The 24,698-nt window shown below is 57.8% G+C and overlaps 1 protein-coding gene and 2 pseudogenes across 1 annotated transcript; all 3 read right to left on the minus strand.

Moving 5' to 3' along the window:
- Window positions 1-637: 637 nt before the first annotated feature.
- Window positions 638-6,761, minus strand: LOC101916706 (coiled-coil domain-containing protein 63-like; annotated as a pseudogene).
- Window positions 6,762-9,102: 2,341 nt separating this feature from the next.
- On the minus strand, window positions 9,103-15,727 carry LOC129783754 (coiled-coil domain-containing protein 63-like; annotated as a pseudogene).
- A 2,876-nt stretch (window positions 15,728-18,603) lies between these two features.
- Window positions 18,604-23,828, minus strand: LOC129783772 (coiled-coil domain-containing protein 63-like; the record flags this gene model as incomplete). The annotated part of the gene is made up of 8 exons (XM_055795076.1): window positions 23,799-23,828; window positions 22,382-22,570; window positions 21,718-21,899; window positions 20,984-21,165; window positions 20,248-20,468; window positions 19,717-19,792; window positions 19,121-19,312; window positions 18,604-18,743 (listed from the first exon to the last, which is right to left on the minus strand). Coding segments are annotated over exons 1-8 (1,212 nt in total), but the record flags the coding sequence as incomplete, so codon positions are not given.
- Window positions 23,829-24,698: the final 870 nt, after the last annotated feature.

Consider the following 24,698-nt stretch of genomic DNA (forward strand, 5'->3'; position numbering starts at 1 on the left):
CTCTGCAACCCCCCGTGGCCTCACCAAGCCCCCTCGGGCAGGCATGGTGCAGGACCGGGACTGTGGTCACCATGTCCCCAGTGCACCATTCCCGCGATGCCCAGCTGCGGGAAGCGCGTGGCGTTGAGCAACGGCAACGGCCCCCCCGCCGGAGAGCAGCTGGTTCCCCACCCCCGGCCATGGCTGCTGTCAGCAGTGGGGCCAAGCCGTGCCGAAATATCAGCCGGCAAGCTTTTAAAGCCCGCAGAAGGTGTTGGGAGATGGAAGGATGTCCAGGGCGCAGAAGCAGAGGGGCAGCTGAGGAGCGGAACTGTTTATTTCATTCCTCCGTGCCGGGCTCTCACTCCTTGAGGCTCTTGCTCCCCTTCTTGGCGGCAGCGGCAGCGTGGCCCAGCTCCTTCTCGCAGCTCTGGAGGACCAGCTGGTGCAGCTGCCCGTGTGGCCCAGCGGCACCTCCCCCTGCCCAAGAAAAGGACACCCGTGTCTGCCGGCACAGGCCTTATAGATGTGGTGGGGTGGGACAGGCCGGTGGGGATTGGCTGGGGAGGAGAGGTGGCAGCGGGGGATTGGCCAGGCGGCCATGAGGGGGTTGTGGATTGGCTGTCTGCCTGGCCGTAGCCCCTCCCTCCCACCTCACTCACAGGCGGCGATGTCGGCGGGGGGTGCTGTCCAGGGCGGGGGGCGGCGGGCAGAGCCGGGGCCCGATCCATCACCCACGGGAGGCTGGTGGTGCCCAGGAGCGGGCTGGCGAAGGGCTGGGCCGGCTGCGAGCCTCAGCCCGCGTGTAGCGCAGGACGCTCTCCATCAGCAGGAGCTCGTTGGTCTCCTTCTCCACGAGACCTGGGTGGGAGGGAATGCTGTCCCACAGGGCCGCCCCTCCACCGGGCCCTGCCCAAACGCGGCCCCGGCGGTCTGCTGGGCACAGGACCCATGGATTCCCCCCAGGCAGTGCCGTCAGGCTCCCCAGGGGGTGAGGGGTCAAGGCTGGGTCCCACACCCAGAGCCAAACATGGGGGCCCTGGGGGGTCCACCGGGGTGGTTCTACGTCCCGGTTGGCTCCTGAATTTCCTGGGGATTTGGCATCGCAAATTCCCATTAGGGACACCCGTGCATGACGGGGGTGGGGGCAGGAAACCAGCTCAATCTAAACACGGGGCAAGCAGGGGGTGTGGACAGACAAGGTCTGGGCCATGTGGCAAGCGAAGGCGGGCAGCCCTGACCCACCTAAAATCCGCGTCAGATTCCCATCCGTGATCTGCCCATTTTCTCCAAGCTGCTCCGTTGTCTTCGTAGCATCGCCACCGATTACTCCACGCCACATTTGATCTGGCCCAGGACTCTGCTGCTCTCTTTGCATCTCTCTTCGCACCAGTTGGCTTCCCTCGTGGTTTCCGCTAGTTTTTCCTATCCGCAAAGGTTTTGCCAGGTGTCACAACAGCCCCCTGCTCGCGCCCCCCCACCCCCAAGTCCTGGCCAAGTCCAGTCCGGACACTGGAGGCGGCCCAGGAGGGGCTGTGGGATGCTCCCATCCCTGCAGGGGAAAGGCTCTGTGAAGGGGATCCCAAGCTCCCCATGCCACAGCCCAGGCCCCAGGTGCCAGAGAACCAGGGCTGGCAGAAGCCCTGCAGTCACCCTCTCATCATGCACTGGGAGACAGGGCTGCCAAAGCCAATGCAGGGCCCTTTTCTGCCCATGCCTCTCCAGCCGTTGCCCAGAGCGGTGTTGACGGGACCACACTCGCTAGGACACATGCCGGGACACACAGGCTTCTGCTGCCCTGGCAGAGGGAAATCCCGGCTGCCATACCTCCAGCTCCTGCAGGACATGGAAGTTGCTCGTCTCTGCGTCCTCCCGGTCCATCATAAGGGTTGTAATTTCGTTCTGTGTAAACACAAGCACATGGAGGGCATACTGGCTGAATGCTCACCAGATGTGCCCAAGAGAGGCTGGGGACCATCCCTCCACCCTGGGAGCAGGGATATCCCACTGTGACCCCTCTGGGGACCACTGTCCCCAGGGCAGGAGGACAAGTCATGACCCCCCTTCTCACTCCAGCCAGCCCCACTCAAGGCCGAGGCAGCTCTTGGCCCTCCTGCATACTGCTGGGTACACGGTGGCAGCAGAGACACTTTTAGCTCTGAGAACACAGCCTTCTGTCTGTGGGAGTTCTATTTTGGGCTACCGCTTTGCATTCCCCTAATCCCACCCGTGTGGCAGGCTGTGAGCTGGGCTCCGCTGTGAGCAGCGAGGCCGGACACATGGGAGAGGAAAAAAACCCACGCCAGCCCCAAAGCACCAGCTGAGAAAGGGCAGACATGAAGAGCTTGGAAGAGACCTGGACATCCTTGATCCTCTGCTTCATCTTCTCCATCTCGTTCTTCAGCTCAGTGATGTAGATGAAGGAGGCAAAGTTCTTCCCCTCCTTTTCGATGAAGTTATCCACCAGGCGGTCAAAGTTCCCGTCCTCTGCCAGCTCCAGCAGGCGCCTGTAAGCCACCTCCTGGCTCTCGAAGCTCTCCATTTGGCTCTGCTTGGCCCACTGGGCTGCCTTCAGGGCTGAGGGAGAGATGGAAAAAGAGGCCTGGCTGTGCGTGTCCCTGCAGGGCTCCCTTTGCAGAGCCTTTCCCTGCAGGTGCCCTGAGGTTTGGCGTGGGGCCTGGGGCCAGAGGGGCAGAGAGTGTCTTTATTTCACCCAAAACTAAGCAGGGAGCTCCCTGGCCTCATGGGAACGGGGCAAACACGGTGGGATCCTTCCCCAAGAGGACAAAAGGAGCCATAGGGGCAGCTCCCTGCCTCCCCACCCCTCCCTCTGCCCCAAGGGCACCCCAAGACACATGATGCTGGGTGCTTTCACTTGGTTATCACTCTTCATCCTTTCCACTTGTAGGCTGAAGGCTGGGTGAAGGAGCCTGCAGGCAGGGGACAGGTCCCGCCTTTGGGGTGCAGAGCTATGGGGAGAGGTCCCGCCTTTGGGGTGCAGAGCCATGAGCTTCTATACGCAACCCCCTTGGGCAACTCTGCCAACTCCTGGCTTGTGCTACCAGTTGCAGGTATTCTCTCTCATCTGGTACCTTTTCTCTTTTTGGCCACTTCCTCCAATTCCGAGCGATCTCTGCACTTGGTCAGCATGAAGTTTTTTAGTTTGTTCTCCTTTTCTAGGGCACGCTTCCGCTCCTGCAGCTCAACATTGCGCTGGACTGTGTCTTCTATGTGTCTTTTGTTCAAGGCTGCAATCCTTGCCAGAGCCCCCATCCTGAGCACAGAGAGCAGCAGGTTACACCACGGGAAGGTATAAGGATTTGTAGTCCTGCCCATTCCCATGCATCTCTGTGCCTGGCCGAGCAAAACCCCCGTGATGCTGTGCACGCTGGCCGGCTCCCATGCAGATGCAGCTGCGTTAGCCCGAGGCCAGCAGCAGCTAACACAGCTCTGGCTGGGGGTTTGTACTCGGACACAGCACCCAGCTGTGGCAGCCAAGCTCACTTTGCCTGGAGCTGGCTGGTCTCTGCTCCAGGTCTGCTGCACCCTCCCATGCAGGCTGAGATGGGACTCGGGGGGAAAGAGGCTGCTCCATAGGGCAGTTCACCACATCCTGAGAAACATCTGGCATAGGCGGAGTAAACCCCCCTGGAGGTACCGGTCTCCCTGCACTGACCAAGCACCAAAGCCTTAGCACCCAGCTCTAGACAACAGCGGGTGCATCCTCTCTCTGAAGTTGCAGATGGCCTCTCTTTACATCGACACCCGTCGCTGGCATTGCCCACCAGCACCAAGTTTGCCACAGAGGGATCACAAGGCCACGTACCGCTGCTTGTAGCCTTGTGTGCACTGCTCAGCGGCAGTGTTCATCCTTCTCCTCTGCTGAGCCAGCTTCTTATGGAGCTTCAAGGAGAGCTTGCCCAAAAGAGCTTTCTGGATTTGCAGCTTTTCAATCTCTTCTCGGAGCTCTTTGTTTCTGGACAGGATGGTATGGAAATGGACGGTGACCTGGGGAGAGGCAAGCAAAAGGTTTGAAGCTGGTGCGGGACTTGGGGGCGTCAGGTTTCTGCTGAAAGACCTTGACCACAGCTGGGACAAATCTCTTCTCTGAAGTTGCTCCTGTACTATCCCCCTCCCCAAGACAGGGGAGGTAACAGCAGGCTAGGCTGATCATGGCACAGACCAGGAGCTGGTGGTGTCCAAGGCAAGGTGGCTGCAGGCAGCTCAGGTTTATCACTAAACAGGTGCAGACCCTCAGGCTTCTTGGCATGGCCCAAGTGCTGCATTTGGCTCACCAAGCTTGAAGGAGCCTTTGAGATACTCTGGGAGCAAGCAGGCCAGAGGAACGAGCCAGCTCCTCCTTTATGCAGTTTGTCTCAACCAAATGCATCTGCAGCATTACACTTGGTCCTGGCCAAAAAGGGGGTTGCACACAGGCCCCAGTGTGGCCCCACACATGGTCTCCGGAGGTCTGCAAAATGTTTGCTTACGTTGTTTAGATGCAGCTCCAGTGTCTCAATCTGCTTTTGCAGCTGTTTGCTACTGTTTGCTTGCTTCGCCTTCACTGCCGCCCGGTTTTGCCTCGCCATCTTTTTTTCCAGCTCTAGTATCTGCACGTACAGGTTAGAAAAAAGAAAGACAGAAAAAAAAAGTCAGTATAATCTCCACCCCTACGTTCTGGACTCTTGGCAGGACACTTAGCCAAAGAAAATACCCTGTTGACCTGAACTACAGCAACCATGTCATTAAGGAGCTCACAGTTACAGCGGCAGCTTTAATCCCAAGGGATCCCACCCTGCACACTCAAGAAACATACGCTGTAACTAGGAATGGGTTTATTTTCGTGTGGCAAAGGAAACGCAGCTGCCTCTGGAGGGAAATTCAGCAGGTGCTGAAGGCGGCACAGCAGCACTCTGTGCCGAGCAGAAGAGGCAAGGAGGGTGGCTTTTTGGTAGGGGTAGAGTGCTGGCCAGACAGGGGTCTGCGCAGCACTCCCTGGGAATGAGTGGAGGAAAACTTTTGTCAGAAGTGGGCAGCTGCCAGAGGAAATAAATCCATGAGAAGAGCGAAGTAGTTGGAGAACAACGAAGCCGGGGGCAGGTGGGAGAGGTATGACTCAGCCAAGAGATCCCTGATTGAAAGCTAACCCTGTTGCGGAAAACTCTACAGCACATCTAGCACCTGCAAACCACCTGAGCATGTTCCCTGGCTTCCGTCATGGGTGGCTTGTCCAGAGCAGAAAGCTGCAGGGACCTGTCACTTCTGTAGCCCTGGGTTGCCCTGGGCATGCCACCCCACCACTGACCAAACCCAACCAGACTGTCCTCAGGAGAAGTGATGGGACATCCCTTAGATGTCGCTGCTCCTCTATTTCCCATGTCTCAGGCAGCACAACTGACTGTTCCAGTTTTGTCTTTTTTTTTTTTACATGAGGAAAAAAAAAAACCCTCAAGGGACAAGCAGAGGGATGTTGTGTGACCCCAGGCAGGCGCGTGCCATCAAAGAGCAGCTGCAGAGACCCGTGGGACAAGAAGGTGGTTGAGAGTCAGACCTTACGTTTCCAGCCAGTGCTGACTTGAATGGGAGCCTGGCTCTGCCCGCTTGGCATTGTCTTGTGGTTTTTGCCAGGAGACAGCATTATATTCCAAAGCCTGAACCAAGTGCGTTTTACATAGGGTTGACTCTGTGACTCTGCACTGCTCTACCGTGCTCAGCCAGGGAACGCTCCAGATGCTCTTACCTCCTTGTCCAGCTCCGCTAACAGGGCTTTTCTGTCTTTAATCAGGGAATCACACTGATATTTGGTCTGCAAAAGGCCTTGGAGCCCCGTACAATTCCTCTCATCCCGCATCCTATTTCTTGGGGATGGGATCTGGCTCGGCGTTAATAACACCTCTTTGCGTTCTTGAGTCAGCGACGCTATTTCTTTTCTGTAAAAACACAACGACAAATGACCTTTAGCACATCCCACCTGCAATACCGGAGCAAGTCCTCACCCCTCCTCACTTCAGCACCGGGGTCCCCAGATCTCGGCATGGAGGAACTTTCCAAACACAAAACTGCACTCACTCCTGAGCCTGCATTTGCTGCCTCACGTTGGCACTGTAAGATTTCCTCTTCTCCGCTGCTCTCTGAAACTCTCTCTGCAGTCTCCTGAACTCGGCTTCAGACACCTTTTTTTTCTCCATCGCGGGCACGTCCAAAACCTTCTGCTCCAGAGAGGGCTCTCCCCACTGCCACAGGGAGGGAGAGCTTGGTCACTTGAGCAAACACGACCAGCAGCGGTAGACAGCAGAGCTGGACACTGGGGAGCGGGTGGATGGCACCACCACCTCCAGCCGTTTGTCACCACCTTCAGCTCTTCGCTGCCACCCAGTATTCATGACGTCACAATATGCCTGACCACCCAAAACACTGAGTCATCCAAACCAACTCCATGAGAGCTGCCGAGCCGCCTCACAGCTTCGTGCCCAGCACAGGAGGGCTACAGAATTAGTCCCCCCACCACCCAAACACTGCTGGCCAAAGCAAGCCTGGCTCCCCACCGCCTGCCCAGCTGACCGCACCGCCACGTTTATTTCTGCAGGGGAGGTCCCCGTGGCAGACCTGCACCTGCAGAGAAGTTCACCTTGGGTTTGTGCTTCACTTTATACCTTGGAGTCCATCGTTTCTTCCAGCTAACTCTGCTGGTTGCTCTGCAGACGCCTCGGGAAGGGGATGATGGAGCCTCTGCGGGGACAGACCTGCTTCCCAAGGGGAGAAATGAAACGCTGGTTAAGGGGGTGTTTGTGTCCCCCTGCCCGTCCCTCAGCACCCGCTCGCGTGTTTGGCACATGAGGAAACCATCACAGACGGCTGCGCGATGAATAAAAGGAGAGCATCCGTAGTGATGTCATCGCAAAACACACTCCTCCTGTTGAGTTTATAAGTAGGGGAAGAACAGATGGTTTGAGCTGTTCCACCCTGTCCAGTACCTGGGTTTCCACAGAAATCCCGGCGAGGCCAAGGCCCCCCCATGCCGGCGGGCAGAGCCCCCGGGGAGCGTAAGTGGGGGATATCGCCTGGATTCAGCCCCTGTCCCGCCGCAGGCAGGGAAGGCGCTGGGGCTGACCACGCAGCCCTCACCCCCACCGCTGGTCCCCCCCAGCCCTGCTGCAGCCCCCCGGGCTCCCCTCTTGCCCCCAGCGCTGCTCACCCCACCGCAGGGTGCTGCGGTTCCTCTCCAGCCAGGGGATGGGACCACGGTGGCAGTCAGATATTCCCAAAGAGCAGCCCCCTGCCTCCCACGGGAAGTGCAGGAGAGAGGAGAGCCTGGCAGGGAGCCAGCCCTGCTCCCTGCCCCAGGCTCTGTGGAACAGGCACTGGCCCCGTTGCCAGGTCCCACCGCAGCATGGATGGGGTCTCCATTGTGACTGTCACCAAGGGGGCGGCCGGGGCACCCCCACCCACCCCATGGGCAGCGCTGGGAGCCCACGCGAAACAGACCCAAGTGGTTTCCGTGTCCCACAGCCAGCCCTGAAGCATGTGCTCCAGCATCTCCCTGGCTGCATGTCCACAGCAAGCAGAAACCCACATTTTACCCGTTCTTGCTTCCCTTTGCGGTGTTTGAATCAGCCCGTAATTTGGGACTTGGAAGCCTTTTGCTCCAACTGGAAAGCAGCACCCAGGGCTTCACCATCCCCAGCAGCACTTTGGGGCCACAGAGCTGCTTTCCCTTCCTTGCCGGCCCCACAGCCGGCTCCCTGGCCTTCCTACCTGTCTTCCTTGTGGAGAGGCTGCAATCACCACTTCACTGCCATTGCCCTCAGCATCCAGACACCCTCAAGATGCCTGCCGTCGGGACAGCACCAATGGTTGGCACTGCCGGCCTGGGGAATGTCCCTGGGGACAGAGACTCTTCAGGCAGCCCGGTAGAGGGGACAAACTGAGGATTCCTGCCTGCTTCTCTCCCTTCCGTGCAGGGAAGCACACGGGAGCCACGGGCTGAGTCACAAGAGCTGTGATAATCCCTTCCTCATAAGCTGGAGTGCGTGGCCAGCTCCTTCCCAGGGACTCGGCAAACCCAGAGATCCCTGGAGGGCAGAAGCACGAGACAGCGCTGGAGGCTGCAGCAGGGCTGTGTTTTGTAGACCTGGTGTTGCTTACTCAGCTCTGGGATGAAGGGGAACAGAGGAGGTGCTGAAGGTGAGCAAAGGGCATCTGCGGCCCAGGTTGCAGGGTGCGGCCAGTTCAAGGCGATGAGCAAAATCCCCAGCCAGCACATCGCTCCTGAGGTTGCGCTTTGCCGTTATCCCAGAGACTCTGATGAGCTAACAAGCCAGCCATCCAGTTCCAGGCTAATTCACAGCCAGACGGACAGGCTCTGAGGATGCATTTACTTGGAAATGATTTTCATGGCAGAAAGCAGAATGTGGCACTAGGTAAGAAAAATCACAACCGAGGGCAGAGCGATGCTGGGAAGGCACTGAAGCCTGAGGCTCCCGGCGGGGCTGGGGGAAGCTCCCAGGGATTTTCATCCCATTCCTGCATGATCAACAGCTCCGTGGGATAATAACCCCCACCTCTCCAGGGATGAAGCTGTCACTGTCTCGGTGGCCCTGACTGTCTCATACTGCAGATCCCTCCTCTCTGGTTCGCTTCTCTTCACCCTCAGCAGAAATAGGGCCAAAGCTCCAGTTTCTAGTGTGTCTGCGCAGTGCGGCTGTGCCCGGCGGGAGCCCCCGCGCCCTCCCAGACCCCCCTGCCCCAGCCTCCCGGCCCCTGCACATCACCCTCGCGTGCCCTCTCCTCCCCTTGCCTCCTCGGTTCCCAGCGTGGCCCAGCTCCCAGACCCAAACAGGCTGTTTCACGCAGGGCTGGTGGCTAGCAGCCACCTGGTCCCACCAGCCCAGGACCAGCGCTGAGCTCAGCTTTCCTTCAGGCAGCAGAGAGCTGCCGGCTTCTCCCAGCTTAGCAGGCAAAGCCCCGCGAGCCCGCTCTGCATCCCCCCGTGGCCTCACCAAGCCCCTCGGGCAGGCATGGTGCAGGACAGGGACTGTGGTCACCATGTCCCCAGTGCACCATTCCCGCGATGCCCAGCTGCGGGAAGCGCATGGCGTTGAGCAACGGCAACGGCCCCCCCGCCGGAGAGCAGCTGTTCCCACCCCCGGCCATGGCTGCTGTCAGCAGTGGGCCAAGCCGTGCCGAAATATCAGCCGGCAAGCTTTTGAAGCCCGCAGAAGGTGTTGGGAGATGGAAGGATGTCCAGGGCGCAGAAGCAGAGGGGCAGCTGAGGAGCGGAACTGTTTATTTCATTCCTCCGTGCCGGGCTCTCAGTCCTTGAGGCTCTTGCTCCCCTTCTTGGCGGCAGCGGCAGCGTGGCCCAGCTCCTTCTCGCAGCTCTGGAGGACCAGCTGGTGCAGCTGCCCGTGGCCCAGCGGCACCTCCCCTGCCCAAGAAAAGGACACCCGTGTCTGCCGGCACAGGCCTTATAGATGTGGTGGGGTGGGACAGGCCGGTGGGGATTGGCTGGGGAGGAGAGGTGGCAGCGGGGGATTGGCCAGGCGGCCATGAGGGGGTTGTGGATTGGCTGTCTGCCTGGCCGTAGCCCCTCCCTCCCACCTCACTCACAGGCGGCGATGTCGGCGGGGGTGCTGTCCAGGGCGGGGGGCGGCGGGCAGAGCCGGGCCCGATCCATCACCCACGGGAGGCTGGTGGTGCCCAGGAGCGGGCTGGCGAAGGGCTGGGCCGGCTGCGAGCCCTCAGCCCGCGTGTAGCGCAGGACGCTCTCCATCAGCAGGAGCTCGTTGGTCTCCTTCTCCACGAGACCTGGGTGGGAGGGAATGCTGTCCCACAGGGCCCCTCCACCGGGCCCTGCCCAAACGCGGCCCCGGCGGTCTGCTGGGCACAGGACCCATGGATTCCCCCCAGGCAGTGCCGTCAGGCTCCCCAGGGGCGAGGGGTCAAGGCTGGGTCCCACACCCAGAGCCAACATGGGGGCCTGGGGGGTCCACCGGGGTGGTTCCTGAAGCCCGGTTGGCTCCTGAATTTCCTGGGGATTTGGCATCGCAAATTCCCATTAGGGACACCCGTGCATGACGGGGTGGGGGCAGGAAACCAGCTCAATCTAAACACGGGGCAAGCAGGGGGTGGACAGACAAGGTCTGGGCCATGTGGCAAGCGAAGGCGGGCAGCCCTGACCCACCTAAAATCCGCGTCAGATTCCCATCCGTGATCTGCCCATTTTCTCCAAGCTGCTCCGTTGTCTTCGTAGCATCGCCACCGATTACTTCCAAAAGGGCCTCCACGCCACATTTGATCTGGCCCAGGACTCTGCTGCTCTCTTTGCATCTCTCTTCGCACCAGTTGGCTTCCCTCGTGGTTTCCGCTAGTTTTTCCTATCCGCAAAGGTTTTGCCAGGTGTCACAACAGCCCCCTGCTCGCGCCCCCCCACCCCCAAGTCCTGGCCAAGTCCAGTCCGGACACTGGAGGCGGCCCAGGAGGGGCTGTGGGATGCTCCCATCCCTGCAGGGGAAAGGCTCTGTGAAGGGGATCCCAAGCTCCCCATGCCACAGCCCAGGCCCCAGGTGCCAGAGAACCAGGGCTGGCAGAAGCCCTGCAGTCACCCTCTCATCATGCACTGGGAGACAGGGCTGCCAAAGCCAATGCAGGGCCCTTTTCTGCCCATGCCTCTCCAGCCGTTGCCCAGAGCGGTGTTGATGGGACCACACTCGCTAGGACACATGCCGGGACACACAGGCTTCTGCTGCCCTGGCAGAGGGAAATCCCGGCTGCCATACCTCCAGCTCCTGCAGGACATGGAAGTTGCTCGTCTCTGCGTCCTCCCGGTCCATCATAAGGGTTGTAATTTCGTTCTGTGTAAACACAAGCACATGGAGGGCATACTGGCTGAATGCTCACCAGATGTGCCCAAGAGAGGCTGGGGACCATCCCTCCACCCTGGGAGCAGGGACATCCCACTTGACCCCTCTGGGGACCACTGTCCCCAGGGCAGGAGGACAAGTCATGACCCCCCTTCTCACTCCAGCCAGCCCCACTCAAGGCCGAGGCAGCTCTTGGCCCTCCTGCATACTGCTGGGTACACGGTGGCAGCAGAGACACTTTTAGCTCTGAGAACACAGCCTTCTGTCTGTGGGAGTTCTATTTTGGGCTACCGCTTTGCATTCCCCTAATCCCACCCGTGTGGCAGGCTGTGAGCTGGGCTCCGCTGTGAGCAGCGAGGCCGGACACATGGGAGAGGAAAAAAACCCACGCCAGCCCCAAAGCACCAGCTGAGAAAGGGCAGACATGAAGAGCTTGGAAGAGACCTGGACATCCTTGATCCTCTGCTTCATCTTCTCCATCTCGTTCTTCAGCTCAGTGATGTAGATGAAGGAGGCAAAGTTCTTCCCCTCCTTTTCGATGAAGTTATCCACCAGGCGGTCAAAGTTCCCGTCCTCTGCCAGCTCCAGCAGGCGCCTGTAAGCCACCTCCTGGCTCTCGAAGCTCTCCATTTGGCTCTGCTTGGCCCACTGGGCTGCCTTCAGGGCTGAGGGAGAGATGGAAAAAGAGGCCTGGCTGTGCGTGTCCCTGCAGGGCTCCCTTTGCAGAGCCTTTCCCTGCAGGTGCCCTGAGGTTTGGCGTGGGGCCTGGGGCCAGAGGGGCAGAGAGTGTCTTTATTTCACCCAAAACTAAGCAGGGAGCTCCCTGTCCTCATGGGAACGGGGCAAACACGGTGGGATCCTTCCCCAAGAGGACAAAAGGAGCCATAGGGGCAGCTCCCTGCCTCCCCACCCCTCCCTCTGCCCCAAGGGCACCCCAAGACACATGATGCTGGGTGCTTTCACTTGGTTATCACTCTTCATCCTTTCCACTTGTAGGCTGAAGGCTGGGTGAAGGAGCCTGCAGGCAGGGGACAGGTCCCGCCTTTGGGGTGCAGAGCTATGGGGAGAGCTCCTGCCTTTGGGGTGCAGAGCCATAAGCTTCTATACGCAACCCCCTTGGGCAACTCTGCCAACTCCTGGCTTGTGCTACCAGTTGCAGGTATTCTCTCTCATCTGGTACCTTTTCTCTTTTTGGCCACTTCCTCCAATTCCGAGCGATCTCTGCACTTGGTCAGCATGAAGTTTTTTCAGTTTGTTCTCCTTTTCAAGGGCACGCTTCCGCTCCTGCAGCTCAACATTGCGCTGGACTGTGTCTTCTATGTGTCTTTTGTTCAAGGCTGCAATCCTTGCCAGAGCCCCCATCCTGAGCACAGAGAGCAGCAGGTTACACCACGGGAAGGTATAAGGATTTGTAGTCCTGCCCATTCCCATGCATCTCTGTGCCTGGCCGAGCAAAACCCCCGTGATGCTGTGCACGCTGGCCGGCTCCCATGCAGATGCAGCTGCGTTAGCCCGAGGCCAGCAGCAGCTAACACAGCTCTGGCTGGGGGTTTGTACTCGGACACAGCACCCAGCTGTGGCAGCCAAGCTCACTTTGCCTGGAGCTGGCTGGTCTCTGCTCCAGGTCTGCTGCACCCTCCCATGCAGGCTGAGATGGGACTCGGGGGGAAAGAGGCTGCTCCATAGGGCAGTTCACCACATCCTGAGAAACATCTGGCATAGGCGGAGTAAACCCCCCTGGAGGTACCGGTCTCCCTGCACTGACCAAGCACCAAAGCCTTAGCACCCAGCTCTAGACAACAGCGGGTGCATCCTCTCTCTGAAGTTGCAGATGGCCTCTCTTTACATCGACACCCGTCGCTGGCATTGCCCACCAGCGCCAAGTTTGCCACAGAGGGTTCACAAGGCCACGTACCGCTGCTTGTAGCCTTGTGTACACTGCTCAGCGGCAGTGTTCATCCTTCTCCTCTGCTGAGCCAGCTTCTTATGGAGCTTCAAGGAGAGCTTGCCCAAAAGAGCTTTCTGGATTTGCAGCTTTTCAATCTCTTCTCGGAGCTCTTTGTTTCTGGACAGGATGGTATGGAAATGGACGGTGACCTGGGGAGAGGCAAGCAAAAGGTTTGAAGCTGGTGCGGGACTTGGGGGCGTCAGGTTTCTGCTGAAAGACCTTGACCACAGCTGGGACAAATCTCTTCTCTGAAGTTGCTCCTGTACTATCCCCCTCCCCAAGACAGGGGAGGTAACAGCAGGCTAGGCTGATCATGGCACAGACCAGGAGCTGGTGGTGTCCAAGGCAAGGTGGCTGCAGGCAGCTCAGGTTTATCACTAAACAGGTGCAGACCCTCAGGCTTCTTGGCATGGCCCAAGTGCTGCATTTGGCTCACCAAGCTTGAAGGAGCCTTTGAGATACTCTGGGAGCAAGCAGGCCAGAGGAACGAGCCAGCTCCTCCTTTATGCAGTTTGTCTCAACCAAATGCATCTGCAGCATTACACTTGGTCCTGGCCAAAAAGGGGGTTGCACACAGGCCCCAGTGTGGCCCCACACATGGTCTCCGGAGGTCTGCAAAATGTTTGCTTACGTTGTTTAGATGCAGCTCCAGTGTCTCAATCTGCTTTTGCAGCTGTTTGCTACTGTTTGCTTGCTTCGCCTTCACTGCCGCCCGGTTTTGCCTCGCCATCTTTTTTTCCAGCTCTAGTATCTGCACATACAGGTTAGAAAAAAGAAAGACAGAAAAAAAAAGTCAGTATAATCTCCACCCCTACGTTCTGGACTCTTGGCAGGACACTTAGCCAAAGAAAATACCCTGTTGACCTGAACTACAGCAACCATGTCATTAAGGAGCTCACAGTTACAGCGGCAGCTTTAATCCCAAGGGATCCCACCCTGCACACTCAAGAAACATACGCTGTAACTAGGAATGGGTTTATTTTCGTGTGGCAAAGGAAACGCAGCTGCCTCTGGAGGGAAATTCAGCAGGTGCTGAAGGCGGCACAGCAGCACTCTGTGCCGAGCAGAAGAGGCAAGGAGGGTGGCTTTTTGGTAGGGGTAGAGTGCTGGCCAGACAGGGGTCTGCGCAGCACTCCCTGGGAATGAGTGGAGGAAAACTTTTGTCAGAAGTGGGCAGCTGCCAGAGGAAATAAATCCATGAGAAGAGCGAAGTAGTTGGAGAACAACGAAGCCGGGGGCAGGTGGGAGAGGTATGACTCAGCCAAGAGATCCCTGATTGAAAGCTAACCCTGTTGCGGAAAACTCTACAGCACATCTAGCACCTGCAAACCACCTGAGCATGTTCCCTGGCTTCCGTCATGGGTGGCTTGTCCAGAGCAGAAAGCTGCAGGGACCTGTCACTTCTGTAGCCCTGGGTTGCCCTGGGCATGCCACCCCCACCACTGACCAAACCCAACCAGACTGTCCTCAGGAGAAGTGATGGGACATCCCTTAGATGTTGCTGCTCCTCTATTTCCCATGTCTCAGGCAGCACAACTGACTGTTCCAGTTTTGTCTTTTTTTTTTTTACATGAGGAAAAAAAAAACCCTCAAGGGACAAGCAGAGGGATGTTGTGTGACCCCAGGCAGGCGCGTGCCGTCAAAGAGCAGCTGCAGAGACCCGTGGGACAAGAAGGTGGTTGAGAGTCAGACCTTACGTTTCCAGCCAGTGCTGACTTGAATGGGAGCCTGGCTCTGCCCGCTTGGCATTGTCTTGTGGTTTTTGCCAGGAGGCAGCATTATATTCCAAAGCCTGAACCAAGTGCGTTTTACATAGGGTTGACTCTGTGACTCTGCACTGCTCTACCGTGCTCAGCCAGGGAACGCTCCAGATGCTCTTACCTCCTTGTCCAGCTCCGCTAACAGGGCTTTTCTGTCTTTAATCAGGGAATCACACTGATATTTGGTCTGCAAAAGGCCTTGGAGCCCCGTACAATTCCTCTCATCCCGCATCCTATTTCTTGGGGATGGGATCTGGCTCGGCGTTAATAACACCTCTTTGCGTTCTTGAGTCAGCGACGCTATTTCTTTTCTGTAAAAACACAACGACAAATGACCTTTAGCACATCCCACCTGCAATACCGGAGCAAGTCCTCACCCCTCCTCACTTCAGCACCGGGGTCCCCAGATCTCGGCATGGAGGAACTTTCCAAACACAAAGCTGCACTCACTCCTGAGCCTGCATTTGCTGCCTCATGTTGGCACCGTAAGATTTCCTCTTCTCCGCTGCTCTCTGAAACTCTCTCTGCAGTCTCCTGAACTCGGCTTCAGACACCTTTTTTTTCTCCATCGCGGGCACGTCCAAAACCTTCTGCTCCAGAGAGGGCTCTCCCCACTGCCACAGGGAGGGAGAGCTTGGTCACTTGAGCAAACACGACCAGCAGCGGTAGACAGCAGAGCTGGACACTGGGGAGCGGGTGGATGGCACCACCACCTCCAGCCGTTTGTCACCACCTTCAGCTCTTCGCTGCCACCCAGTATTCATGACGTCACAATATGCCTGACCACCCAAAACACTGAGTCATCCAAACCAACTCCATGAGAGCTGCCGAGCCACCTCACAGCTTCGTGCCCAGCACAGGAGGGCTACAGAATTAGTCCCCCCCACCACCCAAACACTGCTGGCCAAAGCAAGCCTGGCTCCCCACCGCCTGCCCGGCTGACCGCACCGCCACGTTTATTTCTGCAGGGGAGGTCCCCGTGGCAGACCTGCACCTGCAGAGAAGTTCACCTTGGGTTTGTGCTTCACTTTATACCTTGGAGTCCATCGTTTCTTCCAGCTAACTCTGCTGGTTGCTCTGCAGACGCCTCGGGAAGGGGATGATGGAGCCTCTGCGGGGACAGACCTGCTTCCCAAGGGGAGAAATGAAACGCTGGTTAAGGGGGTGTTTGTGTCCCCCTGCCCGTCCCTCAGCACCCGCTCGCATGTTTGGCACATGAGGAAACCATCACAGACGGCTGCGCGATGAATAAAAGGAGAGCATCCGTAGTGATGTCATCGCAAAACACACTCCTCCTGTTGAGTTTATAAGTAGGGGAAGAACAGATGGTTTGAGCTGTTCCACCCTGTCCAGTACCTGGGTTTCCACAGAAATCCCGGCGAGGCCAAGGCCCCCCATGCCGGCGGGCAGAGCCCCCGGGGAGCGTAAGTGGGGGATATCGCCTGGATTCAGCCCCTGTCCCGCCGCAGGCAGGGAAGGCGCTGGGGCTGACCACGCAGCCCTCACCCCCACCGCTGGTCCCCCCCCAGCCCTGCTGCAGCCCCCCGGGCTCCCCTCTTGCCCCCAGCGCTGCTCACCCCCACCGCAGGGTGCTGTGGTTCCCTCTCCAGCCAGGGGATGGGACCACGGTGGCAGTCAGATATTCCCAAAGAGCAGCCCCCTGCCTCCCACGGGAAGTGCAGGAGAGAGGAGAGCCTGGCAGGGAGCCAGCCCTGCTCCCTGCCCCAGGCTCTGTGGAACAGGCACTGGCCCCGTTGCCAGGTCCCACCGCAGCATGGATGGGGTCTCCATTGTGACTGTCACCAAGGGGGCGGCCGGGGCACCCCCACCCACCCCATGGGCAGCGCTGGGAGCCCACGCAAAACAGACCCAAGTGGTTTCCGTGTCCCACAGCCAGCCCTGAAGCATGTGCTCCAGCATCTCCCTGGCTGCATGTCCACAGCAAGCAGAAACCCACATTTTACCCGTTCTTGCTTCCCTTTGCGGTGTTTGAATCAGCCCGTAATTTGGGACTTGGAAGCCTTTTGCTCCAACTGGAAAGCAGCACCCAGGGCTTCACCATCCCCAGCAGCACTTTGGGGCCACAGAGCTGCTTTCCCTTCCTTGCCGGCCCCACAGCCGGCTCCCTGGCCTTCCTACCTGTCTTCCTTGTGGAGAGGCTGCAATCACCACTTCACTGCCATTGCCCTCAGCATCCAGACACCCTCAAGATGCCTGCCGTCGGGACAGCACCAATGGTTGGCACTGCCGGCCTGGGGAATGTCCCTGGGGACAGAGACTCTTCAGGCAGCCCGGTAGAGGGGACAAACTGAGGATTCCTGCCTGCTTCTCTCCCTTCCGTGCAGGGAAGCACACGGGAGCCACGGGCTGAGTCACAAGAGCTGTGATAATCCCTTCCTCATAAGCTGGAGTGCGTGGCCAGCTCCTTCCCAGGGACTCGGCAAACCCAGAGATCCCTGGAGGGCAGAAGCACGAGACAGTGCTGGAGGCTGCAGCAGGGCTGTGTTTTGTAGACCTGGTGTTGCTTACTCAGCTCTGGGATGAAGGGGAACAGAGGAGGTGCTGAAGGTGAGCAAAGGGCATCTGCGGCCCAGGTTGCAGGGTGCGGCCAGTTCAAGGCGATGAGCAAAATCCCCAGCCAGCACATCGCTCCTGAGGTTGCGCTTTGCCGTTATCCCAGAGACTCCGATGAGCTAACAAGCCAGCCATCCAGTTCCAGGCTAATTCACAGCCAGACGGACAGGCTCTGAGGATGCATTTACTTGGAAATGATTTTCATGGCAGAAAGCAGAATGTGGCACTAGGTAAGAAAAATCACAACCGAGGGCAGAGCGATGCCGGGAAGGCACTGAAGCCTGAGGCTCCCGGCGGGGCTGGGGGAAGCTCCCAGGGATTTTCATCCCATTCCTGCATGATCAACAGCTCCGTGGGATAATAACCCCCACCTCTCCAGGGATGAAGCTGTCACTGTCTCGGTGGCCCTGACTGCCTCATACTGCAGATCCCTCCTCTCTGGTTCGCTTCTCTTCACCCTCAGCAGAAATAGGGCCAAAGCTCCAGTTTCTAGTGTGTCTGCGCAGTGCGGCTGTGCCCGGCGGGAGCCCCCGCGCCCTCCCAGACCCCCCTGCCCCAGCCTCCCGGCCCCTGCACATCACCCTCGCGTGCCCTCTTCTCCCCTTGCCTCCTCGGTTCCCAGCGTGGCCCAGCTCCCAGACCCAAACAGGCTGTTTCACGCAGGGCTGGTGGCTAGCAGCCACCTGGTCCCACCAGCCCAGGACCAGCGCTGAGCTCAGCTTTCCTTCAGGCAGCAGAGAGCTGCCGGCTTCTCCCAGCTTAGCAGGCAAAGCCCCGCGAGCCCGCTCTGCATCCCCCCGTGGCCTCACCAAGCCCCTCGGGCAGGCATGGTGCAGGACAGGGGACTGTGGTCACCATGTCCCCGGTGCACCACTCCCGCGATGCCCAGCTGCGGGAAGCGCGTGGCGTTGAGCAACGGCAACGGCCCCCCCGCCGGAGAGCAGCTGTTCCCACCCCCGGCCATGGCTGCTGTCAGCAGTGGGCCAAGCCGTGCCGAAATATCAGCCGGCAAGCTTTTGAAGCCCGCAGAAGGTGTTGGGAGATGGAAGGATGTCCAGGGCGCAGAAGCAGAGGGGCAGCTGAGGAGCGGAACTGTTTATTTCATTCCTCCGTGCCGGGCTCTCAGTCCTTGAGGCTCTTGCTCCCCTTCTTGGCGGCAGCGGCAGCGTGGCCCAGCTCCTTCTCGCAGCTCTGGAGGACCAGCTGGTGCAGCTGCCCGTGGCCCAGCGGCACCTCCCCTGCCCAAGAAAAGGACACCCGTGTCTGCCGGCACAGGCCTTATAGATGTGGTGGGGTGGGACAGGCCGGTGGGGATTGGCTGGGGAGGAGAGGTGGCAGCGGGGGATTGGCCAGGCGGCCATGAGGGGGTTGTGGATTGGCTGTCTGCCTGGCCGTAGCCCCTCCCTCCCACCTCACTCACAGGCGGCGATGTCGGCGGGGGTGCTGTCCAGGGCGGGGGGGCGGCGGGCAGAGCCGGGGCCCGATCCATCACCCACGGGAGGCTGGTGGTGCCCAGGAGCGGGCTGGCGAAGGGCTGGGCCGGCTGCGAGCCCTCAGCCCGCGTGTAGCGCAGGACGCTCTCCATCAGCAGGAGCTCGTTGGTCTCCTTCTCCACGAGACCTGGGTGGGAGGGAATGCTGTCCCACAGGGCCCCTCCACCGGGCCCCTGCCCAAACGCGGCCCCGGCGGTCTGCTGGGCACAGGACCCATGGATTCCCCCCAGGCAGTGCCGTCAGGCTCCCCAGGGGCGAGGGGTCAAGGCTGGGTCCCACACCCAGAGCCAACATGGGGGCCTGGGGGGTCCACCGGGGTGGTTCCTGAAGCCCGGTTGGCTCCTGAATTTCCTGGGGATTTGGCATCGCAAATTCCCATTAGGGACACCCGTGCATGACGGGGTGGGGGCAGGAAACCAGCTCAATCTAAACACGGGGCAAGCAGGGGGTGGACAGACAAGGTCTGGGCCATGTGGCAAGCGAAGGCGGGCAGCCCTGACCCACCTAAAATCCGCGTCAGATTCCCATCCGTGATCTGCCCATTTTCTCCAAGCTGCTCCGTTGTCTTCGTAGCATCGCCACCGATTACTTCCAAAAGGGCCTCCACGCCACATTTGATCTGGCCCAGGACTCTGCTGCTCTCTTTGCATCTCTCTTCGCACCAGTTGGCTTCCCTCGTGGTTTCCGCTAGTTTTTTCCTATCCGCAAAGGTTTTGCCAGGTGTCACAACAGCCCCCTGCTCGCGCCCCCCCCACCCCCAAGTCCTGGCCAAGTCCAGTCCGGACACTGGAGGCGGCCCAGGAGGGGCTGTGGGATGCTCCCATCCCTGCAGGGGAAAGGCTCTGTGAAGGGGATCCCAAGCTCCCCATGCCACAGCCCAGGCCCCAGGTGCCAGAGAACCAGGGCTGGCAGAAGCCCTGCAGTCACCCTCTCATCATGCACTGGGAGACAGGGCTGCCAAAGCCAATGCAGGGCCCTTTTCTGCCCATGCCTCTCCAGCCGTTGCCCAGAGCGGTGTTGACGGGACCACACTCGCTAGGACACATGCCGGGACACACAGGCTTCTGCTGCCCTGGCAGAGGGAAATCCCGGCTGCCATACCTCCAGCTCCTGCAGGACATGGAAGTTGCTCGTCTCTGCGTCCTCCCGGTCCATCATAAGGGTTGTAATTTCGTTCTGTGTAAACACAAGCACATGGAGGGCATACTGGCTGAATGCTCACCAGATGTGCCCAAGAGAGGCTGGGGGACCATCCCTCCACCCTGGGAGCAGGGATATCCCACTGTGACCCCTCTGGGGACCACTGTCCCCAGGGCAGGAGGACAAGTCATGACCCCCCTTCTCACTCCAGCCAGCCCCACTCAAGGCCGAGGCAGCTCTTGGCCCTCCTGCATACTGCTGGGTACACGGTGGCAGCAGAGACACTTTTAGCTCTGAGAACACAGCCTTCTGTCTGTGGAGTTCTATTTTGGGCTACCGCTTTGCATTCCCCTAATCCCACCCGTGTGGCAGGCTGTGAGCTGGGCTCCGCTGTGAGCAGCGAGGCCGGACACATGGGAGAGGAAAAAAACCCCACGCCAGCCCCAAAGCACCAGCTGAGAAAGGGCAGACATGAAGAGCTTGGAAGAGACCTGGACATCCTTGATCCTCTGCTTCATCTTCTCCATCTCGTTCTTCAGCTCAGTGATGTAGATGAAGGAGGCAAAGTTCTTCCCCTCCTTTTCGATGAAGTTATCCACCAGGCGGTCAAAGTTCCCGTCCTCTGCCAGCTCCAGCAGGCGCCTGTAAGCCACCTCCTGGCTCTCGAAGCTCTCCATTTGGCTCTGCTTGGCCCACTGGGCTGCCTTCAGGGCTGAGGGAGAGATGGAAAAAGAGGCCTGGCTGTGCGTGTCCCTGCAGGGCTCCCTTTGCAGAGCCTTTCCCTGCAGGTGCCCTGAGGTTTGGCGTGGGGCCTGGGGCCAGAGGGGCAGAGAGTGTCTTTATTTCACCCAAAACTAAGCAGGGAGCTCCCTGGCCTCATGGGAACGGGGCAAACACGGTGGGATCCTTCCCCAAGAGGACAAAAGGAGCCATAGGGGCAGCTCCCTGCCTCCCCACCCCTCCCTCTGCCCCAAGGGCACCCCAAGACACATGATGCTGGGTGCTTTCACTTGGTTATCACTCTTCATCCTTTCCACTTGTAGGCTGAAGGCTGGGTGAAGGAGCCTGCAGGCAGGGGACAGGTCCCGCCTTTGGGGTGCAGAGCTATGGGGAGAGGTCCCGCCTTTGGGGTGCAGAGCCATAAGCTTCTATACGCAACCCCCTTGGGCAACTCTGCCAACTCCTGGCTTGTGCTACCAGTTGCAGGTATTCTCTCTCATCTGGTACCTTTTCTCTTTTTGGCCACTTCCTCCAATTCCGAGCGATCTCTGCACTTGGTCAGCATGAAGTTTTTTAGTTTGTTCTCCTTTTCTAGGGCACGCTTCCGCTCCTGCAGCTCAACATTGCGCTGGACTGTGTCTTCTATGTGTCTTTTGTTCAAGGCTGCAATCCTTGCCAGAGCCCCCATCCTGAGCACAGAGAGCAGCAGGTTACACCACGGGAAGGTATAAGGATTTGTAGTCCTGCCCATTCCCATGCATCTCTGTGCCTGGCCGAGCAAAACCCCCGTGATGCTGTGCACGCTGGCCGGCTCCCATGCGGATGCAGCTGCGTTAGCCCGAGGCCAGCAGCAGCTAACACAGCTCTGGCTGGGGGTTTGTACTTGGACACAGCACCCAGCTGTGGCAGCCAAGCTCACTTTGCCTGGAGCTGGCTGGTCTCTGCTCCAGGTCTGCTGCACCCTCCCATGCAGGCTGAGATGGGACTCGGGGGGAAAGAGGCTGCTCCATAGGGCAGTTCACCACATCCTGAGAAACATCTGGCATAGGCGGAGTAAACCCCCCTGGAGGTACCGGTCTCCCTGCACTGACCAAGCACCAAAGCCTTAGCACCCAGCTCTAGACAACAGCGGGTGCATCCTCTCTCTGAAGTTGCAGATGGCCTCTCTTTACATCGACACCCGTCGCTGGCATTGCCCACCAGCGCCAAGTTTGCCACAGAGGGTTCACAAGGCCACGTACCGCTGCTTGTAGCCTTGTGTGCACTGCTCAGCGGCAGTGTTCATCCTTCTCCTCTGCTGAGCCAGCTTCTTATGGAGCTTCAAGGAGAGCTTGCCCAAAAGAGCTTTCTGGATTTGCAGCTTTTCAATCTCTTCTCGGAGCTCTTTGTTTCTGGACAGGATGGTATGGAAATGGACGGTGACCTGGGGAGAGGCAAGCAAAAGGTTTGAAGCTGGTGCGGGACTTGGGGGCGTCAGGTTTCTGCTGAAAGACCTTGACCACAGCTGGGACAAATCTCTTCTCTGAAGTTGCTCCTGTACTATCCCCCTCCCCAAGACAGGGGAGGTAACAGCAGGCTAGGCTGATCATGGCACAGAGCAGGAGCTGGTGGTGTCCAAGGCAAGGTGGCTGCAGGCAGCTCAGGTTTATCACTAAACAGGTGCAGACCTTCAGGCTTCTTGGCATGGCCCAAGTGCTGCATTTGGCTCACCAAGCTTGAAGGAGCCTTTGAGATACTCTGGGAGCAAGCAGGCCAGAGGAACGAGCCAGCTCCTCCTTTATGCAGTTTGTCTCAACCAAATGCATCTGCAGCATTACACTTGGTCCTGGCCAAAAAGGGGGTTGCACACAGGCCCCAGTGTGGCCCCACACATGGTCTCCGGAGGTCTGCAAAATGTTTGCTTACGTTGTTTAGATGCAGCTCCAGTGTCTCAATCTGCTTTTGCAGCTGTTTGCTACTGTTTGCTTGCTTCGCCTTCACTGCCGCCCGGTTTTGCCTCGCCATCTTTTTTTCCAGCTCTAGTATCTGCACGTACAGGTTAGAAAAAAGAAAGAGAGGGGAAAAAAAAGTCAGTATAATCTCCACCCCCACGTTCTAGACTCTTGGCAGGACACTTAGCCAAAGAAAATACCCTGTTGACCTGAACTACAGCAACCATGTCATTAAGGAGCTCACAGTTACAGCAGCAGCTTTAATCCCAAGGGATCCCACCCTGCACACTCAAGAAACATACGCTGTAACTAGGAATGGGTTTATTTTCGTGTGGCAAAGGAAACGCAGCTGCCTCTGGAGGGAAATTCAGCAGGTGCTGAAGGCGGCACAGCAGCACTCTGTGCCGAGCAGAAGAGGCAAGGAGGGTGGCTTTTTGGTAGGGGTAGAGTGCTGGCCAGACAGGGGATTTTCATCCCATTCCTGCATGATCAACAGCTCCGTGGGATAATAACCACCACCTCTCCAGGGATGAGGCTGTCACTCTGTCTCGGTGGCCCTGACTGCCTCATACTGCAGATCCCTCCTCTCTGGTTCGCTTCTCTTCACCCTCAGCAGAAATAGGGCCCAAGCTCCAGTTCAGAATAAAGGTAGAGATGCAGGGGCGGACATTATTTTTCCAGAAACAATGCCACTGGGTGACTCAAAAGCCTGCTCTCCCTTCGCTTGGACTAGTCCAGCCTCAAAAGACAGTCCACAGCACCTGTCCTTTTTGTGTTCCTTCTCCATGGACCAATTCTCAATTGTTTAGCAAAGAAGAAGTCAGTAAATTAAACTGTTGAGGAAGGATCTGATTTGGTAGTCAGTGGCCGTCACACTTGTTGCACAAGCATTTATTATATTAAAGGGGGCCATTTTCACCCAAACAATACTCAACTGTCAGTCTTGCTCCAAATGAGGGTGACTTCGTTGTCTGGGTGGACCTTTAAGCTGTGGCTGAGCAGAATGGTAAGCGGAGCAGGATGAGATCGTCTGTAACGTCTGAATCCAACAAATCTCCATCTTCGGGGAGAAACAAAAGAAAAGTGACTTTCTATGCAATTTTCACCTTAACCCGTCTTCCCCGATTTAACAGGTACATTTAAGCGCCGATTGACACGGAGAAATTATTCCTTCAGCTGCAGATTTGGGGTCTAATTAAACTGCTTGTACTGTTTTAAGGGCCAGATTTTAATCTGTCTGTGCAAGCAGCGCATATCCTTCCTAATTTCAGCAACAACGTCGCTTTTTCACTGGGTCCAGTTTAACAACGTCGCTTTTTCACTGGGTCCAGTTTAATAGAGGCTGCAGGGAACGGCCAGAGCTGGGCTGGCTCCGATCTCAGCTCACCAACCTGGAGCGTCCCATCGATGTCACAGAACATCTCTGGGGTAAGCTAGAGGATCAGGCCCATATTTTCATGCAAATGTAATACACTCATGTTACTTAATGCCTATTTATAACAAATCCAGAACTTAGTTCTACTTAACCCGTCTTCAGCGTTTGACACGTGAAATCTGTGAGTCAGAGGACTATATACGGAACTGTCAAAACTTTATTTTTTCCCTCCTCTAAAATCCTGGATTAAATCAGAATCAAACTCCCGCCAGCACCAGCAGCAGCGCTGGGAGGAGCAGGAAGGTGCTGACAAGCACTAAGGCAGCTGGTGATGGAGTAAGGTCTTCTCAAGCAGCAGCATGATGGCAAAACCTCGCAGAAGAGGTCCTGAATTCAGTCACACACTAGGTCCATCTCTGCTAAGCATCGTCCCATGGACCTGGAGTGATACCTTGGCCTTGTTGGTGCCACCTTACCAAGGCTTGGCTTGTGAATGGCCTCCCAGGAGCACATTTTCTACTCAGGTTTTTCTTTCTTTCCTCTGGTGAATGGCTGTCTTAATATCTACATGAACCACACCAGCCTGCAATGGGCAAGACCAATTTTGGTCCTAAAAGAATTGCAAACACATTGAGAGCTGCAGACCTGCAGCTTTTGGAGCTGGCATGTTTTGCTCCACGTGTTTCTTAGAGAAAATGTTTCTTTCAAAATACACGCCATCTAGTCGTCACACGCTGAGTCGTTCTCTCCCTGCACAGTATCACTTCTTCTCGCCTGCCCTTCCTCGGCACACACCCTTCCAGGAGAGAAGGCTTTCACACCCGGCATCTGAAACAACACTGCAAACATCTGATGCTATTTACCTGATTTAACACTTTAAACCTCAACAAAATCAGAGCCAAATATGCCGGACACT

Source organism: Falco peregrinus, chromosome 2, assembly GCF_023634155.1.
Source record: "Falco peregrinus isolate bFalPer1 chromosome 2, bFalPer1.pri, whole genome shotgun sequence".
Taxonomy (NCBI): Eukaryota; Metazoa; Chordata; class Aves; order Falconiformes; family Falconidae; genus Falco; species Falco peregrinus.